General features: G+C 43.5%; 3 protein-coding genes across 3 annotated transcripts in view; 2 read left to right on the plus strand and 1 right to left on the minus strand.

The window, feature by feature from the left end:
* The window catches only part of ZC3H3 (zinc finger CCCH-type containing 3), a 36,561-nt gene extending 29,687 nt beyond the window's left edge, over positions 1–6,874 (minus strand). The window contains exons 1-2 of the mRNA XM_085888413.1: positions 6,717–6,874; positions 1,190–2,450 (exon numbers count right to left, since the gene is read on the minus strand). Of these exons, the coding sequence (XP_085744539.1) occupies positions 1,190–2,450; positions 6,717–6,768 (1,313 nt within the window). The 5' untranslated portion in view covers positions 6,769–6,874. The remainder of the gene's footprint in view (positions 1–1,189; positions 2,451–6,716) is intronic.
* Positions 1–13,841, plus strand: part of LOC147023236 (uncharacterized) — a 344,444-nt gene extending 330,603 nt beyond the window's left edge. Inside the window, exons 5-6 of the mRNA XM_085888451.1 lie at positions 11,883–11,923; positions 12,482–13,841. Of these exons, the coding sequence (XP_085744577.1) occupies position 11,883 (1 nt within the window). The 3' untranslated portion in view covers positions 11,884–11,923; positions 12,482–13,841. The remainder of the gene's footprint in view (positions 1–11,882; positions 11,924–12,481) is intronic.
* The window catches only part of RBM39 (RNA binding motif protein 39), a 177,491-nt gene continuing 165,303 nt past the window's right edge, over positions 7,447–19,634 (plus strand). The window contains exon 1 of the mRNA XM_085888419.1: positions 7,447–7,463. The gene's annotated coding sequence lies outside the window, so the exon portion shown is untranslated. The remainder of the gene's footprint in view (positions 7,464–19,634) is intronic.

Raw genomic sequence — 19,634 nt, forward strand, 5'->3', positions numbered from 1 at the left:
GTTCGCTTTACAACGGTGATCTTGATGCGAGGTTCTGCTGTTGCTTTTGTGATGCAAAGTTAGAGAAACGTCAGATCTTTGATGAAGTATAGTGGACATAAAATTACGGTCTGATTACAGAGGTTTTCTCTTCATGAGAGGTGTTCATTATTGAATGTGACAAGAAAACATTGGTAGTTTCATGGAGAATTACACTCATCTCATTATAATAAAATGTATGTTTGGATTTGTGGAACTTTGAGAAAAATCAGACAGGGGAAATATGGTGTTTTGGGGAATTCAAAAAAAAAGAAAATTGACTTTTTTCAAATATTTTAAAGTTCTGGATTTTGTTTTAAGATTTGAAAATCATTTGTTCGTTGCACAATAAATATTAGAACTGAATAAAAAAAAAAAACTAGTTTTATCACCTCCACCACCAAAGGTTGATAGAGGTTATGTTTTCACCCGTCTGTTAGTGAAAAAAAAAACTCAAAAAGTTGTGGATGGATTTGGATGAAATTTGGTGGAGAGCTTGGGTATGTGACAAGGAAGAAAAAAGTTTTTGATGCGACAAGGAAGAAATGGTCAGATTTTGGTGAAGATCCGAATCCAAATCCGGATCCGAGAATTTTTAAAGTGATTTTTCAACATTGAGAGATCGGGCCAAACACGACATATAGCAAGACATCTCAAAAATTTGGAGACAGATTCGGACGAAACTTGGTGGGCAGGTTGCGTATGTAACAAGGAAGAAGCGATTCGATTTTGGTGAACATTCAAATCTGGATCTGAGAATTTTTTTTAAGTGATGCTTCACCAATGAGTGATCGTGCTAAAATGATATATAGCATGATATCTCAATAAGTTGTGCATGGAATCGGACGAAACTTGATGGATGAGTTGGTTAGGTGACAAGAACAAGCCAATTAAATATTAGTTCGGATCCGAATCCAGATCCGGCCCATCAGTGGGATACAAAATGTAAACTAATCATCCTCACGGAGGTATGCGCTCTACCGAGTGCCCTTCTAGTTCTTCCCTATTTTCCACAGCAGAGTCATTTTGTTCAAAACAATAGAAATGGATTCATAGCGTTTTGGAACCATACTCTTCAAATATTTCCAATGTATCACGATGAGAAGGAAAAATAAAAAAAATAAAATAAAAAAAATGAAGGGGGATGGGGAAATCAAAAACATCAACTTACGTGTTCAGAATTTTTCGCTTCACAATCTTGGTCCTGCTTTTGACTTTGTAAACAGAACGTGGTACGGACAAAGATAGACGGGTTTGAACAGACGCCGTCGAAGGGCTGCCTGCAGATATTCTGCTTCGAGGCGATACAGCCTTCCACCGATAACGAGACATTAAGGGCTGGGTGGAATGCGAGGATGAGGTTGAATATTTTGCACTACATCCAGATGAGGAGTGGTGAGACAAACCAGCCCCAGATCGTAATTTGGATGAGCTTTTAATATGAACGCTTTCACGTTGCAGCGAGTGCTTCACTGGCGAGCAATTTGGACTTTCAGGTGATTTATTCTGGTGGCTTAGCAGCGATGGGATAGGGGACAACATATGAACATCATGCGCAATAGATTTTACTTTTGACATCGTCCCAACGGGGCTTGAATCGGCTCCTCTTGCTGCATCTGCTGTCCACACGTATTCAGATTTCAGCATGCGACAGGTTTTGGAAGCTAAAGGAGTACTTGTCTCAACGTTTTGAAATGGTTTTGTTCCGAGGGTACCAAGTCTTCCGTCCTTTGCTTGCAAGACTGGTGACGAACAGGTGGACCCTTTCGAGGGACTGGAGGTGCGTGCTGCCGCAACCGTAACATCATGAACAACCTTGTCTTTGGCAACTCTGAACTTGCTATGCATGGCTTTACCTGACAAGGGTGCAAAGCAAGCCTTTTCATTTGTGAACACGTACAAAGACTGTTGTTTTACATTATTATTGCTGGGGACGACAGAACAGGTTGGTAAATTGGGTTTGGAGGGACAACTTGAGGTTGGCATTACCACCAATTGCGCTTGTGGAGAACGAGTCGTAATTTTGTGTGCAGAAGAAAGCACAACTTTTGGCAACAGTTTTTCCATGGATTCTGTTGCGGGGATCAATCTCCTAATGGCTTCAGATGAACGATGCTGCAGTTTCTCAACTGGTTGACCAGGATTCTTGACAGCATTCCCAAGACTTGTGGTTGTAATGATATTGCGATGTTGCTGCAAGAGGGTCAGTCGATTCCCTGCAGCTCTCCTGGCTGTCTTAATGGCTTTCAGCTTTTCAAGTGGGCTATTCTTGCGCTCAGGCAGCTGTGTACAAGCAATTCCAGGATGGTTGATTAAAGAGAACCTATTGGGTCCAACAGGTTTTGGTAATCCAGATGAGTTAACCCGCCGGAAAGTACAATTGGTAAAATGACCGCTTAAGCTGTGGTCTGTTTTGTGTTTCTGAATCAATCCTGAAAAAGACAAGACAACAAATCGATTAATTACATTGCAGTTTCAACAATACAAACTTAAAATGTCACATCAGCTGCATCAAAAGTTCCTGCTTCTTCGAAATAGAAAAAAAAGGCTTGGATTGTTTTTCAAACAAAAGATCAAAATCCATTTGTTTTTAAAAAAAAACGAGCAAGTATTGCATTAATCCCGAAGTAATAATAGAGACCAATTCAACAAAACTCAAATGGTCATGCAACAACGAAGAATGAGATCACATATTATTACGAAATAGGTTAATGCATTGTCTGGGGGTTCCCAAGCTGTTCTCGTCGGGCACCCCCCATCCCCCGGAGCCATTCTCGTCTGGGCCGAGCATATCATGCTATGCAGTACCAAATAGTTTTTGGCCCGATCTGTCAATGGTGAAGAATCACTTGAAAAATTAAATAATTCTCGTATCCAGATCCGGATTACCAAAATCGAATCAATTTGTTCTGGTCACACACCCAACCCGTCCACAACCTTTTTTGCGATATACTGCACACAGAGAAAAAAAAAGCCAGGGGTGAAAACATAACCTCCTTCCCACCTTCGGTGGTGAAGGTAAAGATAGACAAATTGTTTATAGTTTATGCATGGGCTTTGGTAATATGGTCAGTGGTCAACAGGGCTAACACAATGACCTGAAAGGTCCTTTGAATAAATCGGCAAGATGTGCAGCCTGTGTTAAACTTGATGTTCTTCCACATTCCTTCCTTTCAGAAATGTATTCCAAACATTTCCTCCCATTTACCATTGTTGGTGGAGTTTCCTCACTTTCCACTGTCAGGTCAGGTCAGGTATGGGAGCATGTGCAAGAGCAGCACGTCGCTGCGTCCACTTTCCGCCGGTACTCCAGGCTCCTCCGTCTGGCCATCCCCCAATCAGATTCCTGGCCCATCCCCATCTCCTTGAGATGCTGATCAACCTGCTGCAACCACGAGGCACGTGGTCGGCCCATTGTCCTCCTCCACTCACGAGACTCCCTCGCTGAGCATCTGGTGAGCAGGATCAGCATCAGGAAAATGAGCCACATGTCCATACAGCCGAAGCTGACGCTCACGGACCATGCAGGTAACAAATCTCATTTGAGTCTCTCAGCGACCGCTCGTTGCACACAAAAATCCCACCAGCGATAGCCAAGAATTCTCCAAAGAGACCTGGTACCAGAGGAATCAAGTCTCTGTCTCAGATCCCTTGTCAGAGTCCAAGTCTCACATCGGTAGAGCAAGACTGAAAGCACGAAGGACCTGAAGACTCGGACTTTCGTCCTCCCGCACAGGTACCGGCAGCACCACACCCCATTATCCAGTGAATCCCCAGGCCCGACCCAGACGTCTATTGACCTCTGACACAGCCAGCGGAGACATAAATATCACTGCCAAAGCAAGTGAATCTCTCCACGACCTCAACATGCTCACCACAAACAGGACAGCAGCATCCAAGATGTCATTGAAAGCCTGGATCTTCGTTTTGACCCAGGAAACCCGTAAACCCAGTGGCTCCAACTGTTCATTCAGCACCTCAAGGGCCCCCAAAAGGATAACTTAAGTCTCCGCAAAGATGACTGCATCATCTGCGAAATCAAGGTCAGAGATCTTGACATTCCCAAACGATGCACGGCAGCTTGATCTCTCCGACATCCTCCCTGGAATCCAGTCCGTACAAGTGCTGAAAAGTAGGGGGGGGGCAGAACACACCCCTGAAGAACTCCAGTAACAACTGGAAATAAGTCAGAGATGGTACCACCACATTTCACAGCACTCTCAGTACCAGAGTAGAGTTCAGACATCAGATCGATCAGTTTTGGTGGCACCCCACGAAGACCAAGAATCCTCCAGAGGACATCCCGATTCACTGAATCGAACGCTTTACAGAGATCAACATAGGCTGCAAGCAGCCCCTGCCGAAACTCTCGTCTGCGTTCGGTGAGGACATGAAGAGCAAGGATACGGTCAATCGTTGACCTCTTTGGTGTAAAGCCTGACTGCTCTGGACGCTGGTGCTCAAGCAGATGGTGGCGAACCCTATCGAGAATTATCCGAGCAAAGACCTTGCCCGGCACTGAGAGCAGCGTCACCCCTCGGTAGTTGTTGCAGTCTTGGCGATCACCCTTCCCTTTCCAGAGAGGGACAACAAGGCCCCTCTTCCAGTCAGTTGGGATGATGCCTGTGTTCCAGGCAGAGCACAAAACTGCATGCAACGACACGAGTGCAGCATTTCCACCAGCCTTGAGAAGTTCAGCATGGATGCCACAGATCCCTGGAGCTTAACCCCATTTTAACTGGTTCACCGCAGCCCGTGTTTCCACAAAAGAAGGTGGACCACAGTTGATTGGAGGGTCAGCAACAGGGATTGTAACACCCCTGACATCCAACTTGACAGCTGGTGGATCAGCCTGGTACAACTGCTCAAAGTAACCGGCCCAACAGGCCTTCACTTCGGACTCCTCTGTCAAGAGCCTACCACCCTCTGCTCTAACTGCAGTGCTCCGAGGGATGGGCTTGGATGAACACAATGCGTGAATTCCCTTGTAAGCGGGACGAGAATCACTTGACCACAGGTGATGCTCTACCCCCTCACAGATTCCTCACATAGTCCTCCTTGTCCACCCTCAGTGCACGTACAGTTTCCCGCCTCAGCTCCCTGAACAGCTCAGCTCTGCCAATCAGCCTGGCCCTGCGACTCTGGTCAATGGTATCCAGTGTCCCTCGAGACAAAATTCTTCTTTGCCCAATGGTGAGTTCCAAGATATCCACTGGCAACATCAAGGACGGTGGTCTTGAAGGCGCTCCACAACTCTTCAGGATCCCCCCCCCACCCAAATCTCCACTCAGATTGTTCGCAAACTCCTCAGCTACTCTCTCATCCTTGAGCTTGCAAACATCGAACCTCGGCTGTGACGGTACCATTCTCCTGGATTTAAGGTGTAAGGTGCAACTTAAGAGTTGCTACAACAAGCCTGTGGTCAGTATTGAGGAACTGAGCACTCCGGTAGACCCTGCAGTTCTGGATCATCCTCCAACGACCGTCAATGAGGACATGGTCAATCTCCTTTGCCACACCGCCAGCGTTGGAATACCAAGTCCAGCGTTGAGCTTGTGGGTGCTGAAACCATGAACCAGCGAGCCTAAGTCAAGGAACTTAGTGCTATTCAGGTTCATAGTTCCTGACCCATGGGGACCAACACACACCTCATAACCATCCCTATCAGTTCCAGTCGATACATTGAAATCCCCCAAGACTAGAAGTGTATCTCGTCTGGGGCACTGATCAACCACAGACTCGAGTGTGGCGTAGAATGCATCCTTCACGGTGAGATCACTCGCCTCAGTCGGAGCATAAACAGAGACCAGGGAAATGACACCTAAGGAGTGACGAATCCTTAATCTCATAATACACTCGTTGACCGGTGTTACCTCAATTATCATTGGGGTCAGCTGTTTGGACACAGCTACAGCAACTCCTTGGGTATGGTAACCATCAGAGCGACCAGACCAATAGTAGGTGTAACCACCCACCATTATCTCGCCGCAATCCGGTCTCCGAACCTCAGAGAGAGCTGCAATCCCGATGTCCAAACGCTTGAGCTCAGGTGATAACAGAGACAGGTGATCATCCTCTCTTAGGGATAGGACATTCCAGGCACTGTGCTCTGTGCTGTTCTACGTTCTCGCTCTTCCACAAGCATCGACTCGATACTTCAATGAGATTCCAAATTTCAAGACTTTAAAAATTCCATCCAAGCCCAATGTGGATCTGGATTGGTGAAGCAAGGAGGGAGTTAAAGGAGAATACAATGAGGTGTCAAGTACTTCTTTAAAAACAGGTGCCAGGTGCACGTTTCGTGTCGAGGTAAGGTGGTGCTCCAGTCCACACGCCGTTTCTTGAAGTGAACCTCGTCAACGATCTTCTTCTTCTTCTTCTTCTTCTTCCTTGTTGACTGCCACAATTATTCCCACGTTCTTGTGGAGTTTGCCAGGGGAGGGGGAGCTTTTCCAGTCTTTCACGAACGGGATGGACAGGCAGGACGTTCGACCAAGCTGTTAGGGAAGGAATTTGGAATTTCGCCATTCATCCTTCAGTGCTCGTGTTCGCACAATAAACTAAAACAAATAAATCACGAATCCGCTCAAAAATCGTGCTGGACGTTTTTAAACAACATTCATTCTCAGAGCAGCCTTGTTTTTAACTGCTCAAAGCGTGTCCGATAAAAAAAACCGAAAAACATATCGATTACTTACCACTGAGAAAGCGTATTTGTCTCTCTAACGATTCCCTTTCCGAACAAGCCATGAACAAACGCTGCGATTACTGCGGAACACCATCAAATCTTACAAACGGCGAGGCAGAAATAGGCCGGAGTGGTGACGTCACTTCCGCTGTTGTTGAAGGGGAAAACAAGAATCTGTCATTTCATTGGCTCCCGTGATTGGGAAAAAGCTTGCGGAAGCGGAACCTGTTGTGTTGTTGTTGTTGGTTAAATATCTCAAACAATTCAAACTTGGTTCGATATTAATCAACGCTTGAAGAACTGTAGGAATTTGGCAACTATCTATTCATTATATACGCAAAAACGGCGGAATTTCCCCTCCCTTGTCCGTCTCTAGGTTTCAATTCCATTAAACAACAACAACAGCATCACCACCTCCCGTCCACATCTGGCCGAATCACCCGCCTACCGACCTCGCATACAAAGTCCAAAGCAAAGATTTTAATTGAATTCTACATCCCATTGAAATATATATATATATATATATATATATATATATATATATATATATATATATATATATATATATATATATATATATATATATATATATATATACAAGACTGGAAAGATTGAATGAGCGGTGCGGATTTGTCGCCACCAAGCGCCATCTTTGTAGGCCCAATCCCGAGGACGTGGGACGTGGTGAATCATGCGCTGGGCCTAGCAACATGGCGGCGTGTGCGGAGAAAAGGGTCAGTGCGGTGGCGACACAATGGTGCGTGAAACGTGATAAGCCATAATCCTTCCAGTCGTATATCCAGTTCAATGGCACACCCACTGCCAACTGGAGCGACAGGATGGGTCATGTTATTGTCCTCTTTGGGGTATGTAGATTACAGTAGATCTTGGCTCGGGTCCGTTCGTCTGTGGTGGATGTCATAAGTATAGAATGCCTCAAGGATATCGTGATTCGTCCAGATTTATTTCAGACTCTAATTTAGTGCAAAACAGCAGTAGGGACTGTTTCAAAATGTAATCATACGTGTTTGTGGTTTATTGGTTCGCGGGCGCCAGCAGTGACCACTATTTTCATTGTGTCTGTGTGTCTGTCTGTCTGTCTGTCTGTGACTCTCTCCAGAGCATAGCTCCGTGACGTTTGATGCGATCTTAATGAAACTTGGACACAAGCTCGATATCATGGTCTAGTTGTGTCTTTTTGTATGAGGGGCGTCCCACACCCCTTGTGGGCGGAGCCACGCCCACTTAAACTTTTTGTTTATTATTTTTATTTTTTTCTCGATTTTTTTTTTCTCACAATTTCATTTCCTAGAAGCTGTGCGCAATGTCCATAAGTACAACATGTAAAAAATCCGATTTGATTTGGTGAATTTTGACGGAAGAGATCGGTTTTTATGGTCGGGCTTCCTCAAAATCTTCCACTTTGATGGAAATTTCATTTTTTTATTCAACACTGGAATCCAACTTTTGTGTTTATGTGTTTCTATACCTACCAATTTTGTGGCAATTTAAAGCTTCCTCAAGCTGGATATAACTTTCAATTAACTTCCACTTTGGTGGAAATTCCTAATTTCAGGCTTTTCAAGCCCAATATCAGGATTTCAGGCTTCACTAAACACTGGAATCAATTCCAGCGTATAGGTGTTTTACTAACTTTCACTTTTTGGCTTCCACAAGCTGTATCCCGCGAGCCATCGTCGCCTCCCGGCTTGTCATATTTTTACTTGAGGTAGATTTGTCCAACGAAACACCACGATAAGCTATTTATCTAAATATTACTAAAACTCTCATCTTGTATGTATGTATGTTCCCGAAATACAGCCAAAACGGTACAAGATAGCGCAAAGATTTTCGGCCCACCTTACTCACCATTCTCCTGCGGTGTGCAGCAAAGATCGTAAAGCGGAGCAAGATAGCCCACTCGTGCGAAACAGTGAAGTATCCAATGGATGCCCTCGGTGGTCATCTTAGCAGGCAGAGCGAGCTTGCGCTAGCCAACAACCCGAAATTATCACCACCAGAATGGCTTGTGAACACGAGTAATAATTGGTTCACGAAAAATATTTTCACGAAAAATATAATTGGTTCACGAAAAAATATTTTCACGAAAAATATAAGTGACCACTATATTCGTTATTGTTGTCTGTCTGTCTGTCTGTCTGTCTGTCTGTCTGTCTGTCTGTCTGTCTGTCTGTCTGTCCTGAGCATAGCTCCGTGGGTTTTGATCCGATCCTGATGAAATTTTGGTGGGAGGTTTATATCATGATCTGGTTGTGTTTTCCTGAGAATGGGCGTGGTGCGCCCATTATGGGCGGAGCCACGCCCAAAAAACATGTGTTTTTAGGGGGTAGCCGATTTCAATTTGCATCTTCTCCTCGGGGTTTTGTCGAATCTGACGGGTTTCGGTATTTGGTTAACCCAATGGCACCTGCCCCACGGAGCTCGATTTTCATTTTCGTCCAAAGGTCAAGGTCACGAACTTAGAAAATTGCCATTTTGACGTAAAAAAAATTCTTCTCCGAGGGGTTTGTCGAATCTGGCAGGGGTTTCGGTATTTGGTTAGCCCAATGGCACCTGCATAGCCCCACAGTGCTCGGTTTTTCATTTTCGTCCCAAGGTCAAGTCCACAAGGTCACGAACTTAGAAAATTGCGAATTGTGTTTTTGGGGGGTAGCTGATTTCAATTTGCATCTTCTCCGAGGGGTTTGTCGAATCTGACGGGTTTCAGTATTTGGTTAGCCCAATGGCACCTGCGGTTTACCCCACAGAGCTCGATTTTTCATTTTAGTCCCAAGGTCAAGGTCAAAAGGTCATGAACTTAGAAAATTTCGAATTTTGACATAAAAATCAGATGACCGCCCAAACTTTGAGAGCTAGGATGACAATATTTTTTATGCATAATCTTGAGGTCATTCCCCACCTAAAGTCTTCAAACCATTTTGCTCTATCTCGAACACCTTGTCCGTGGCGCCCCCTTCAAGTTTGTTTTTACGCTGATTTCATCAAAGTATGGATAATCCGATGAGTGTGAAATGCCATATAGCCGATATCACGTTATATTGTTCCTGGAATGTTCCAGAGGAAGTTTTGCACCAAAGGTCGTAATCCTTGACCTTTGACCTTTAAAGTTCACAAAGGTCAAATTTTCAAAGTTGTGGGAATCGAACCGGGTTTTCGACCTTCTTCGACGAACTAACTCCAATAAGCTATAGCACATATCCTGTTTCCTTATTTTAATGTCCGCAACATTGTTTTGGGACCTTTAAAGGTTATGCAAAGGTCAAATTTTTTAATTTGTTGAACGAAACCGGGTTTTCGACATTTTGCAGCTAATAACCTGTCACTCGTACCACATCATGTTGATCATTTTTATAACTTGGTCAAACATTATCACATTGTCTCATCCTTGACTTCTGAAACAATCTTCATCGTCAAATACCGCTCGTGAACCATCGTCGTCTTCAGACTTGTAATTTTTATTTTGTTTCTGGTGTTCTTAATTTCTTGCCTGGGGCAGGGTACATTAAGATGAATCTTATATATTATTTCCGAGTTTGTGGTTTCGTGTCGCGCTATCTTCGACTTTGTTCTGCGCTCGAGTAACATGATATTCGGCTTACATTATCTCAAAGACCATATGAGCTGCATGGTACAAAAAAAAGTAAATAAAATGGTTCTGAAACAGTGAAATCGTATTCCACTTACTGCATTAAAGTAAAATTACTACTCATACTCTGCATCAGTTCCTTTCTCAAACACACCCACCCCAACATGTCGTGCAAAGCGCGGGTTATGCTAGTTCTAATGAATTTGCACTTTTTTAAAGTCAAAGCTTACTGCATATATATTTCAGTTATGACCATCATCATGTTTTTGTATAGTACAGCCCATAAATCCATAAACATGGATTTCACTCTCCCAGAATCCCTTGAACCCCTTTGAGCTTCATATACATGTACTAATATATCCAGTGTAAATGCTTGGAAGGAGTGATTCATGTCTCACTCGGACAAGTTCTTTCATACTCTGTGATCTGCATTATTTGAACAACAGCCTACATGTATCTATATTTGATCTACATGCAAATGTATGGGTACTACAGTTCTTGTTTAATTAAGATCATTAATCTGATTTAATGGTTTCATGATATTTGCATGTAATAACATATATTGCAGACCTTTATAGAATCTAATGTTCATTCAAGCACATGGCTCTGTAGCAAAACGAAGGAAAACAAACAGATTATTCATTTCTGCTGTCATGATGCATTACATGCAAGTACATTGTTGGGATAGGATTTAAAATTGTACAAGACATTGAAATGTATATGAACACTGGAATGTTCAAATACATGGACACCTGTACATCTAATATTTTGATCAAATACCGACTTAATGTAGTGCAAATAATTGAAAATAATTTATCTTTTCATTAATTGTCAGGAGGTGATGCATTGTTCAGCATGGGTACTGTAAGTTTCATTTCCACCTGTAAGATGTGTGAAAAATCATTGCAGGCAAGCGTTTAAAAGTACATTTGCCAATGGCACATAACTTTTATTTTTTTTCGAGTGAAGTAAATCCATATACATGAATGAAGACACTGGAAAATGCAGACTTGTAAAGGAAAAGAAAGAAATACTGTACTTGGAATACAAAGGCATTTGTAAATATATTGAAAAGTTATGAAGTTTAAATAGAAATTCTTCCATATTTATGTGAACAGCAATCATTTTGATATTGTAACAGGTTATTGTATATTGAATGTTTGCCATTTACATTGTGTGTGTATATGTGTATGTGTGTATGTGTGTGGAGATCAGATTCTATAGCTGATTGAAATCAAGCAATGTCTGCGCTGATCATGGTAGAGAAGAGCTTTTAATGCGCACCAAAAAGTGTATACACGAGAGTAAGTGAACACAGAATACCTACAGCATTCCAGCTCAGTCAAAACTTTGGCTCACAAGCAGTTAGGTTAAATATATATATATTGTTATGAGACCCCACCCGCTTTTGAGGGCATCTGCTTCTTGTAAGATAACAACATCTAAGCACTGTTTTCTGTCCGAGATTGTAAAGCATTGATCTTTCCCTTGCAAGAAGATCTGTTGTTGGTTAATGTGATCGGCAGATCTTCATCACAATATATTTTATCTTTTCATTGTATTCGCCAGATTTCCAATTCTGAGGAGTCATCAATTCAATGAGGACAAAGGTTACTTTGATTGTTTAAAGTATTTTCACCAGCACTGGCTGAATTTTCAATGTTGGTGATGTTCCATGCTCAATGTGTGTGTGTGTGTGTGTGTGTGTGTGTGTGTGTGTGTGTGTGTGGTGACCCTTGCCTCCCTTCCCCGGATTTCTCCCCATGCCTAAATAGTTACTTCGAAGGATACTTTCTTGGAAGGTGATATTTATCATACAGATTGTGTTGCATGAATATATATATATATATATATATATATATATATATATATATATATATATATATATATATATATATATATATTTCTCCAGGAAAGAATAATATACTTTCTGCGTGTGTCTGGGCTTTGATTTTTATCCTTTCCTCTCTCAATTTGCCTTTTCTTTTTTTATCTGTTAGCTTCTCTTCTTCTCTATTTCTCCGTCCTAATTTATTTCTATCTCATCTCTTCTTGTTTTGTGTAATTTCACTTGTGATAAAAAGAAACTGTCTTGTACACGGCTAATGTATCATCGCCTTTCTCTCTTTCCCGCCCCTCTCCTGCCTCCTACTCCGCGATCGATACAGCGGTCAAACTGCAACGAAGAAAGCAGCTCGCTTGCTAAAATGGCCGCCGTACTGCTCCGTTGCGTACTTCACCGAATTGAACGCGATTGCGCACGAGTTGGCTATCTTGCTGTTCTTTACGATTTTTGGTGTGCAGTATCAAGTTTCGTTCAAATCGGGCAATGAAAAAATTATTAATAAATCAATTCCCGATTCAGTCAAGTACTCTTTGGGAGAATTTGATCAATGCAAACAACCTCAGCGGTATAGTTCGCTGGAGCTATCTTTATTATTTTTTTTCTTGAAATGATTTATTTTAAAATCTCAAACATTTAGTGTAGACAAAGAACGATTTATTTTTAAGCATAAAATAAACATCGCCATTTTGATCTAATACTTCCGTGTTCATTAATAAATAAAATTGTGTTTAGATGCGTGCTTCATTGAACGATGACCCCAGAGGAAAATGCTCAAATTTTCTTCAAGTTAAAATTTGACCAGTAAATAATATTAAAATTTCGTGTCGTTTTTTCTTTTCCATCAATCGCCGTCACAACAGGTTCACGGCTTGTCTCGTACACATTAACACAGTGTTAGTCCTAGAAAAATACCCCTTTGGGGAGAGGAGAGTGCATATTATTTGTATTAAATATAATATTAATATTATGCTCTGTCTGTTTGTTTGTGTGCAGGATATCTCAAAAAGTTATGGATGGATTCGGATGAAATTTGGTGCACAGGTTCGGTGTATGCTTGGTGTTGGCTTAATGGTTCGGGTGGAGGGCTTGGGTTCCTTGGATCTTGAGTTCAAATTCCACTTCGGCATTGAATTAATACCAGGTGGGGTTGACTCTGCCTGTCATCCTTCTGAGGTTGGCAAAATGAGTGCCAGCTAGCTGTCATCCTGTGTCGGAGTGGCGATAGCGCCAAAAAAAATAAGACATGCCATTTCAAAGGTTCAGTGTGTGTGACAACGAAAAATTGATTCGATTTTGGTGATGATCTTGATCCGCCGACCAGAATTTGAACCCCCCCCCCCACCATCTACTTTCTCAACAATCCTCTGGAAGAAGCCCTTCCTTTCAAGCTTCTGGGTCTCATGATCTGCCATGACTTTTCCTGGGAAAGCCACATTTCCAACCTCGCCTCCAAAGTGGGTCACCAACTGGGAATCCTCCGTCATGCAAAGTCCTTCCTCGGCCCACCAGAGCTCCTGACCACTTACAAAGTCATCCGCAGCATGATGGAGTACTGCTCTCCCCTCTGGGCTGGTGCTCCTGCCTCTCACCTTTCTCTGCTTCACACAGTGGAAACCAAGGCATTTCGGATCATTGGTATCTCGCGCGATGAGGCTGAGTCTTTGGGCCTCTGACTCTCACCACAGGCAGGTCGGTGGTCTTTCTGTCTTCTACCGTCTCCTCTCCGGTCTCGCTTCCCCCCACCCCCCCCCACTCTGTCTGCGATTTATACCCAACACATTTCTGCAGGACACTCAAGGTCCGCCAACAACCCCCTTCTGGTAAAACTACTAAAATCACGATTCATTGCTCACCTTCATTCTTTCATTCCTCCTTTTTTCCCGCCTTTGGAATAAACTTCCTCACCCTGTTGAATCCCATTCTTCCCTCCAGGCCTTCAAAACAGCTGCTCACCACCAGCTCTTATCGTCCCCCATCCAAATCGTCGATCTTTTCTTCCCCCGTTAATCCACCCAAAAACCCACCTCCTTCAATATCCCTGCTTTCCTTCCTGAAAGTCCCTGTAATGTCCATCTTGTATTCCCCATGTTCCCCCACCCCATCCCTCTCCCTTCCACAGATCTCCTCATGTCTCTGTTCCCCACTGTTTTGGCCTTCCCACATGTCTCATGCCTCCCTTGATGTGCGTTGTGTGTTAGCTCTCATACGATCCTTGACAAGGTATACAAAAAAAAGCTCTGGTGGGAGTGTTATTGATGCCAGAGCATATCGATAGATCATTCAATGAAGTGTTTTTGAGTCAGGATGACCTTCTTCACTCTGGCTTGACATCCTGAATGCTTGTTAAGCATTGCCGGTGCTCCATCAGTTGTACACACACACACACACACACACACACACACACACACACACACACACACACACACACACACACACACACACACACACACACACACACACACACACACACACACACACACAATTCCACAAATCGTCCTCGGGCTGGAAAAATGAAAAATCACTTTTAAAATTCCCAGATCTGGATCTTCACCAAAATTGAATCTATTCTTCCTTGCTATACACCAACCCAACCCGTCCATCAAGTTTCATCCGAATCCGTACGTGTGAAAACATAACCTCCATCCACCTTCGGTGGCAAAAGGAACAAGAACTCTTTCTTGAATTCTCTGAACACGAGCAGCTTGGTTCAACTCGCCATGTCTGTGGATTAATGGAGCTGAATTGCAAATTTCCCTGGAGATGTCCCACGTATGTTTTACCTGTCATCTGTTGATTGTGCTGTTGACATACCTGGCAACTCCTGCAGACCTCTTCGGCTGCTTTCCCAATTCCTGGCACATACCATGATTCTTGCACCTGTCTAACAGTCCCCCTCTTGCACACATGTCCATTCAAATGGTCCAAGCGTGCAAGCCACGGTAGGATCTCTACTGGCGCTAGAATTTTCCCATTGTTTGTCCACAGTCCATCTCCATCCATTATTCCTCCTTTTGCCTGCCATTTGTCATGGTCATTAATTGGTGCTGCGGCTTGGATGGCAATGATGTCTGGCAAGCTATATTGATGTAGCTTAACATGCTCATTTTCTACACGTGCCAACATTACCAAGGGAATGGAGTGTTCCACAGCCGCCTTAGCGGCTTTGTCTGCTCTATCATTTCCTTTATCCACATCCGTTGTTAGTTTCTGGTGTGCTCGGCACTTAATGACAGCTATCGCTTTAGGTAGCATGATGCTTGCTGGAAGCTCAGATAGGAAAGTGCCGTTTTTAATGGGTGTGTCTACGGAGGTTAAAAACCCTCGTATTTTCCAGATAGCACCTTTGTCATGTACCACGCCAAATGCAGAGTTGGAATCAGTGTATATATTGACTGTCTGACCAGCCGACAATTTGCAAGCCCAAATAAGGGCGCATAGCTCTGCCTGCTGTGCGGAGTAGTGTGACGGCAGACTAGCTGCTTCCTTAATTGTGCCATCAGTACAAACTGCATAACCCGCATGACCTGAACCATCCTGACCTCGGTAAGCTGACCCGTCAACAAACAAGGTTGAGTCGGGATTCTCCAACGGCTGGTCCTTTAGGTCCAGTCGCACCGTGGATACCACCTGGATCGCTTCGGTACAATCGTGAGGATCGCCATCTTCCTCTGTTGGTAATAAGGAAGCTGGATTAAGGACGTTACAACGTTCTATCTGGAGGTTCGGTCGATGGAGCAAGGTCGTTTCATACTGCATCAGTCACGTATTGGTTAGATGTTGTGTCTGTTTCTGTGTCAGAAAAGACGCTACGCAGTGGGGAACTCTCAAGATAAGAGGATGACCCATTACGATTTCCGCCGTGCGTTTAACAGCATAACTTGGCGCGGCCACGGCTTGTAAGCAGAGTGGCAGGCCACATTCAACCGGGTCTAACCTTCAGCTGAAGTATGCTATTGGGTGTTGGCGGTCGCCGTGCTGCTGCATCAGCACAGTTTGTGCAAACCCTTTTATTTCATGAGAATAAAGGAAAAACGGCTTTTTGTAATCTCGAAGGCCCAGAGTCCGGGCCGTCGAGAGTGCTACTTTCAATTTATTAAAGCACTCCATTCCTCCAGTCCACTCGATTACATAGGGCTGATTCTTACCAACCACAACATACAGCTCTGGAAAAAAATAAGAATCCACTCCAAAAAAAAATTAAATCAGCATCTCTACATGTATGGCAGCCATTCCATTCCAGTGTCTGCTGAATTCCAACACAGGCACACCTCATTCTACTTAGTGAGGGATTGTTGAGGTGATCACCTGAACCGAATCTTATTTAACAAGGAAAAGTATAAAAACCACTGCTGTGGTCATCACTATCCTCTTGCAATAGGACCTGCTGGATGGCAAAAACAGTGCTACTAGTACCTCAAAATTAATTGGAATCAAAAAAATAACTATTGACCATGCCAAAAGAGTTGAAAAGAAAAGTTTTGAGTGAGGAAAAGAAGGGTTCAATTCTGGCTTTACTGGCAGAGGGATACAGTGAGCGTCACGTTGCTTCCATCCTTAAAATTTCAAAGACGGCGGTTCATAAGAACAAGGTCAAGCAGCAGACATTGGGGACAACAAAGCTACAGACTGGCAGAGGGTGAAAACGACGTTCCACTGACCGGGATGACCACCAACTCATTCGATTGTCACTCAACAACCGCAGGATGACATCAAGTGACCTCCAAAAAGAATGGCAAACGACAGCTGGGGTGAAGTGCACAGTGAGGATGGTTCGAAACAGGCTCCAAGGGGCAGGGCTGAAGTCGTGCAAAGCTAGAAAAAAGCCCTTCATCAATGAGAAGCAAAGAAGAGCCAGGCTGAGGTTTGCAAAAGACCATAAGGATTGGACTGTAGAGGACTGGAGTAAGGTCATCTTCTCTGATGAGTCCAATTTTCAGCTTTGCCCAACACCTGGTCGTCTAATGGTTAGACGGAGACCTGGAGAGGCCGACAAGCCACAATGTCTCGCACCCACTGTGAAATTTGGTGGATGATCGGTGATGATCTGGGGGTGCTTCAGCAAAGCTGGAATCAGGCAGATTTGTCTTTGTGAAGGACTCATGAATCAAGCCACATACAAGGTTGTCCTGGAAGAAGACTTGCTTCCTTCTGCTCTGACAAAGTTCCCCAACTCTGAGGACTGGTTTTTCCAGTAGGACAAAGCTCCATGCCACACAGCCAGCTCAATCAAGGTGTGGATGGAGGACCATCAGATCAAGACCCTGTCATGGCCAGCCCAATCTCCAGACCTGAAGCCCATTGAAAACCTCTGGAATGTGATCAAGAGGAAGATGGATGGTCACAAACCATCAAACAAAGCCGAGCTGCTTGAATTTTTGCGCCAGGAGTGGCATAAAGTCACCCAACAGCAATGTGAAAGACTGGTGGAGAGCATGCCAAGACGCATGAAAGCTGTGATTGAAAATCAGGGTTATTCCACAAAATATTGATTTCTGAACTCTTCCTAAGTTAAAACATTAGTATTGTGTTGTTTCAAAAGGAATATGAACTTGTTTTGTTTGTATTATTTGAGGTCTGAAAACACTGAATCTTTGTTGTTATTTTGACCAGTTGTCATTTTCTGCAAATAAATGCTCTAAATGACAATATTTTTATTTGAAATTTGGGAGAAATGTTGTCAGTAGTTTATAGAATAAAACAAAAATGTTCATTTTACTCAAACACATACCTATAAATAGTAAAACCAGAAAAACTGATAATTTTGCAGTGGTCTCTTAATTTTTTCCAGAGCTGTATAGTTCCTTAGTCAGAATTGCCTAATCGACAATCCATTGCTACAGTAGGTTGCCATGCCTGGGAACCGCATCATATCCTTTTTTGTATGAGGGCGGAGTACTTCCGCAATTGAAGTTACCCTTCCCTTGTCCAACTCTCTTTTCCCTTGAGAAATGTGATGCCCCAAATACTTAACCTTTTCCTGCACCAGTTGCAGTTTGTCTCTGTTTACTTTATGGCCTTACTTCACCAACGCCTGAAGCAGCTGCAGCGTATCTATTTCACACGCTTCCTTATTTGGGGAACAAATTAGCAAATCATCCACATATTGTAGCAGCACTGAATTTCCTCTGAATACTACATCATCTAGGTCCTTCTGCAACGCACGCGAAAACAATGCCGGGCTATCAGCAAAGCCCTGTGGCAGGACCGTCCATGTATATTGGCGGCAATTATACGTAAAAGCGAATAAAAATTGTGATTCTTTTGCAATAGGAACCAAGAAAAATGCGGAACACAAATAAATTACCGTGAAATGAGTGGAGTTTGTAGGAATAGATGTTATCAGCACCTCTGCACTCGGTACCACTGGGTGAACACACTGAATCACCTCATTTACCTCTCGCAAGTCTTGAACAAATCTCCACTTATCCTTCTGTGGCTTTTTAACCGGCAATATTGGTGTGTTACACGGACTTGAAGTTTCCACAATTATCCCTTGTTATTTCAGTCATTTAATTACCAGTGCTATTCCGGCTTCCACTTCTTTTCGGAGAGAATATTGGCATACGTTTGGCCAACCCGCTCCAGGTTTGAGTTTGACCACTAAGTGTGCTGCCGCAATGATGCGACCCACGTCATTATCAGGCCGGGTCCACAATTCTTGCGGAACTTCTTCTAGCAGACTTTCTGAATCCGTCGTCTCACTTACAGTTCCCATCAACATCTCACGTTTTGGAGGCAGATCATTTTCCTCCACCATCCCTTGTAGAACTTGTTCCTTTAAATCACAGATCCATCCTTCGTTGCTTACCAATTTATGCACTTGCCAATGTAACAGAGTTGTGGAGGAAGCCACCGCTGCCTCCTGCAGGCGATAAACCATAAAGCCTAAATCCTTCGGGTGATATCCCATCGTTGTGGTTATTGTTACATGCGAGGTTACACTCGGTGGATACTTCGTCAATTGCTTCTGTCCTTCCGTGAGCTTAACCTCCATTGCAATGCCTTCTTTCCCAATCATTAAGCGGTGAACGGACAACTTATCACACCTCCCCAAACGCAGAGCTACCCTCTTTGCAAATTCAACATCATTTCCAGTTGCATCGTAGTAAATTGTACAATGTTGGGGATCATAATAAGTGTGTGTCGTTATCTGTGCATTTTCTAACCAATTTCGCATGCTTTGGCTCTCTGCTAAGATTGCATCAAAGCACATTAAAACATCACCAATCGGCGGTTTCGGCAAACTCTACCTATAAACAACTGGGTGCGGTGCCATTAAAACCATCATTGCTAATTGTGCTTTCTTTGGGGGGATGTCAACAAACACCCCTTTCTTTGTACATGCTGTCGTGCATCCTAACTTAAGGCCCGGTCACACCTTGACGTTTTAGCCAGCGATGGCAACGTATTAAAATGTATGTAAAACGCTGGCTTACGTTGAACTTTTGATGTTTTTTTTTTAAAGATTCGGACGT

Source organism: Eptatretus burgeri, chromosome 7 (assembly GCF_056783735.1).
Source record: "Eptatretus burgeri isolate ZD-2024b chromosome 7, Ebu_testis_v1, whole genome shotgun sequence".
NCBI classification, from domain to species: domain Eukaryota; kingdom Metazoa; phylum Chordata; class Myxini; order Myxiniformes; family Myxinidae; genus Eptatretus; species Eptatretus burgeri.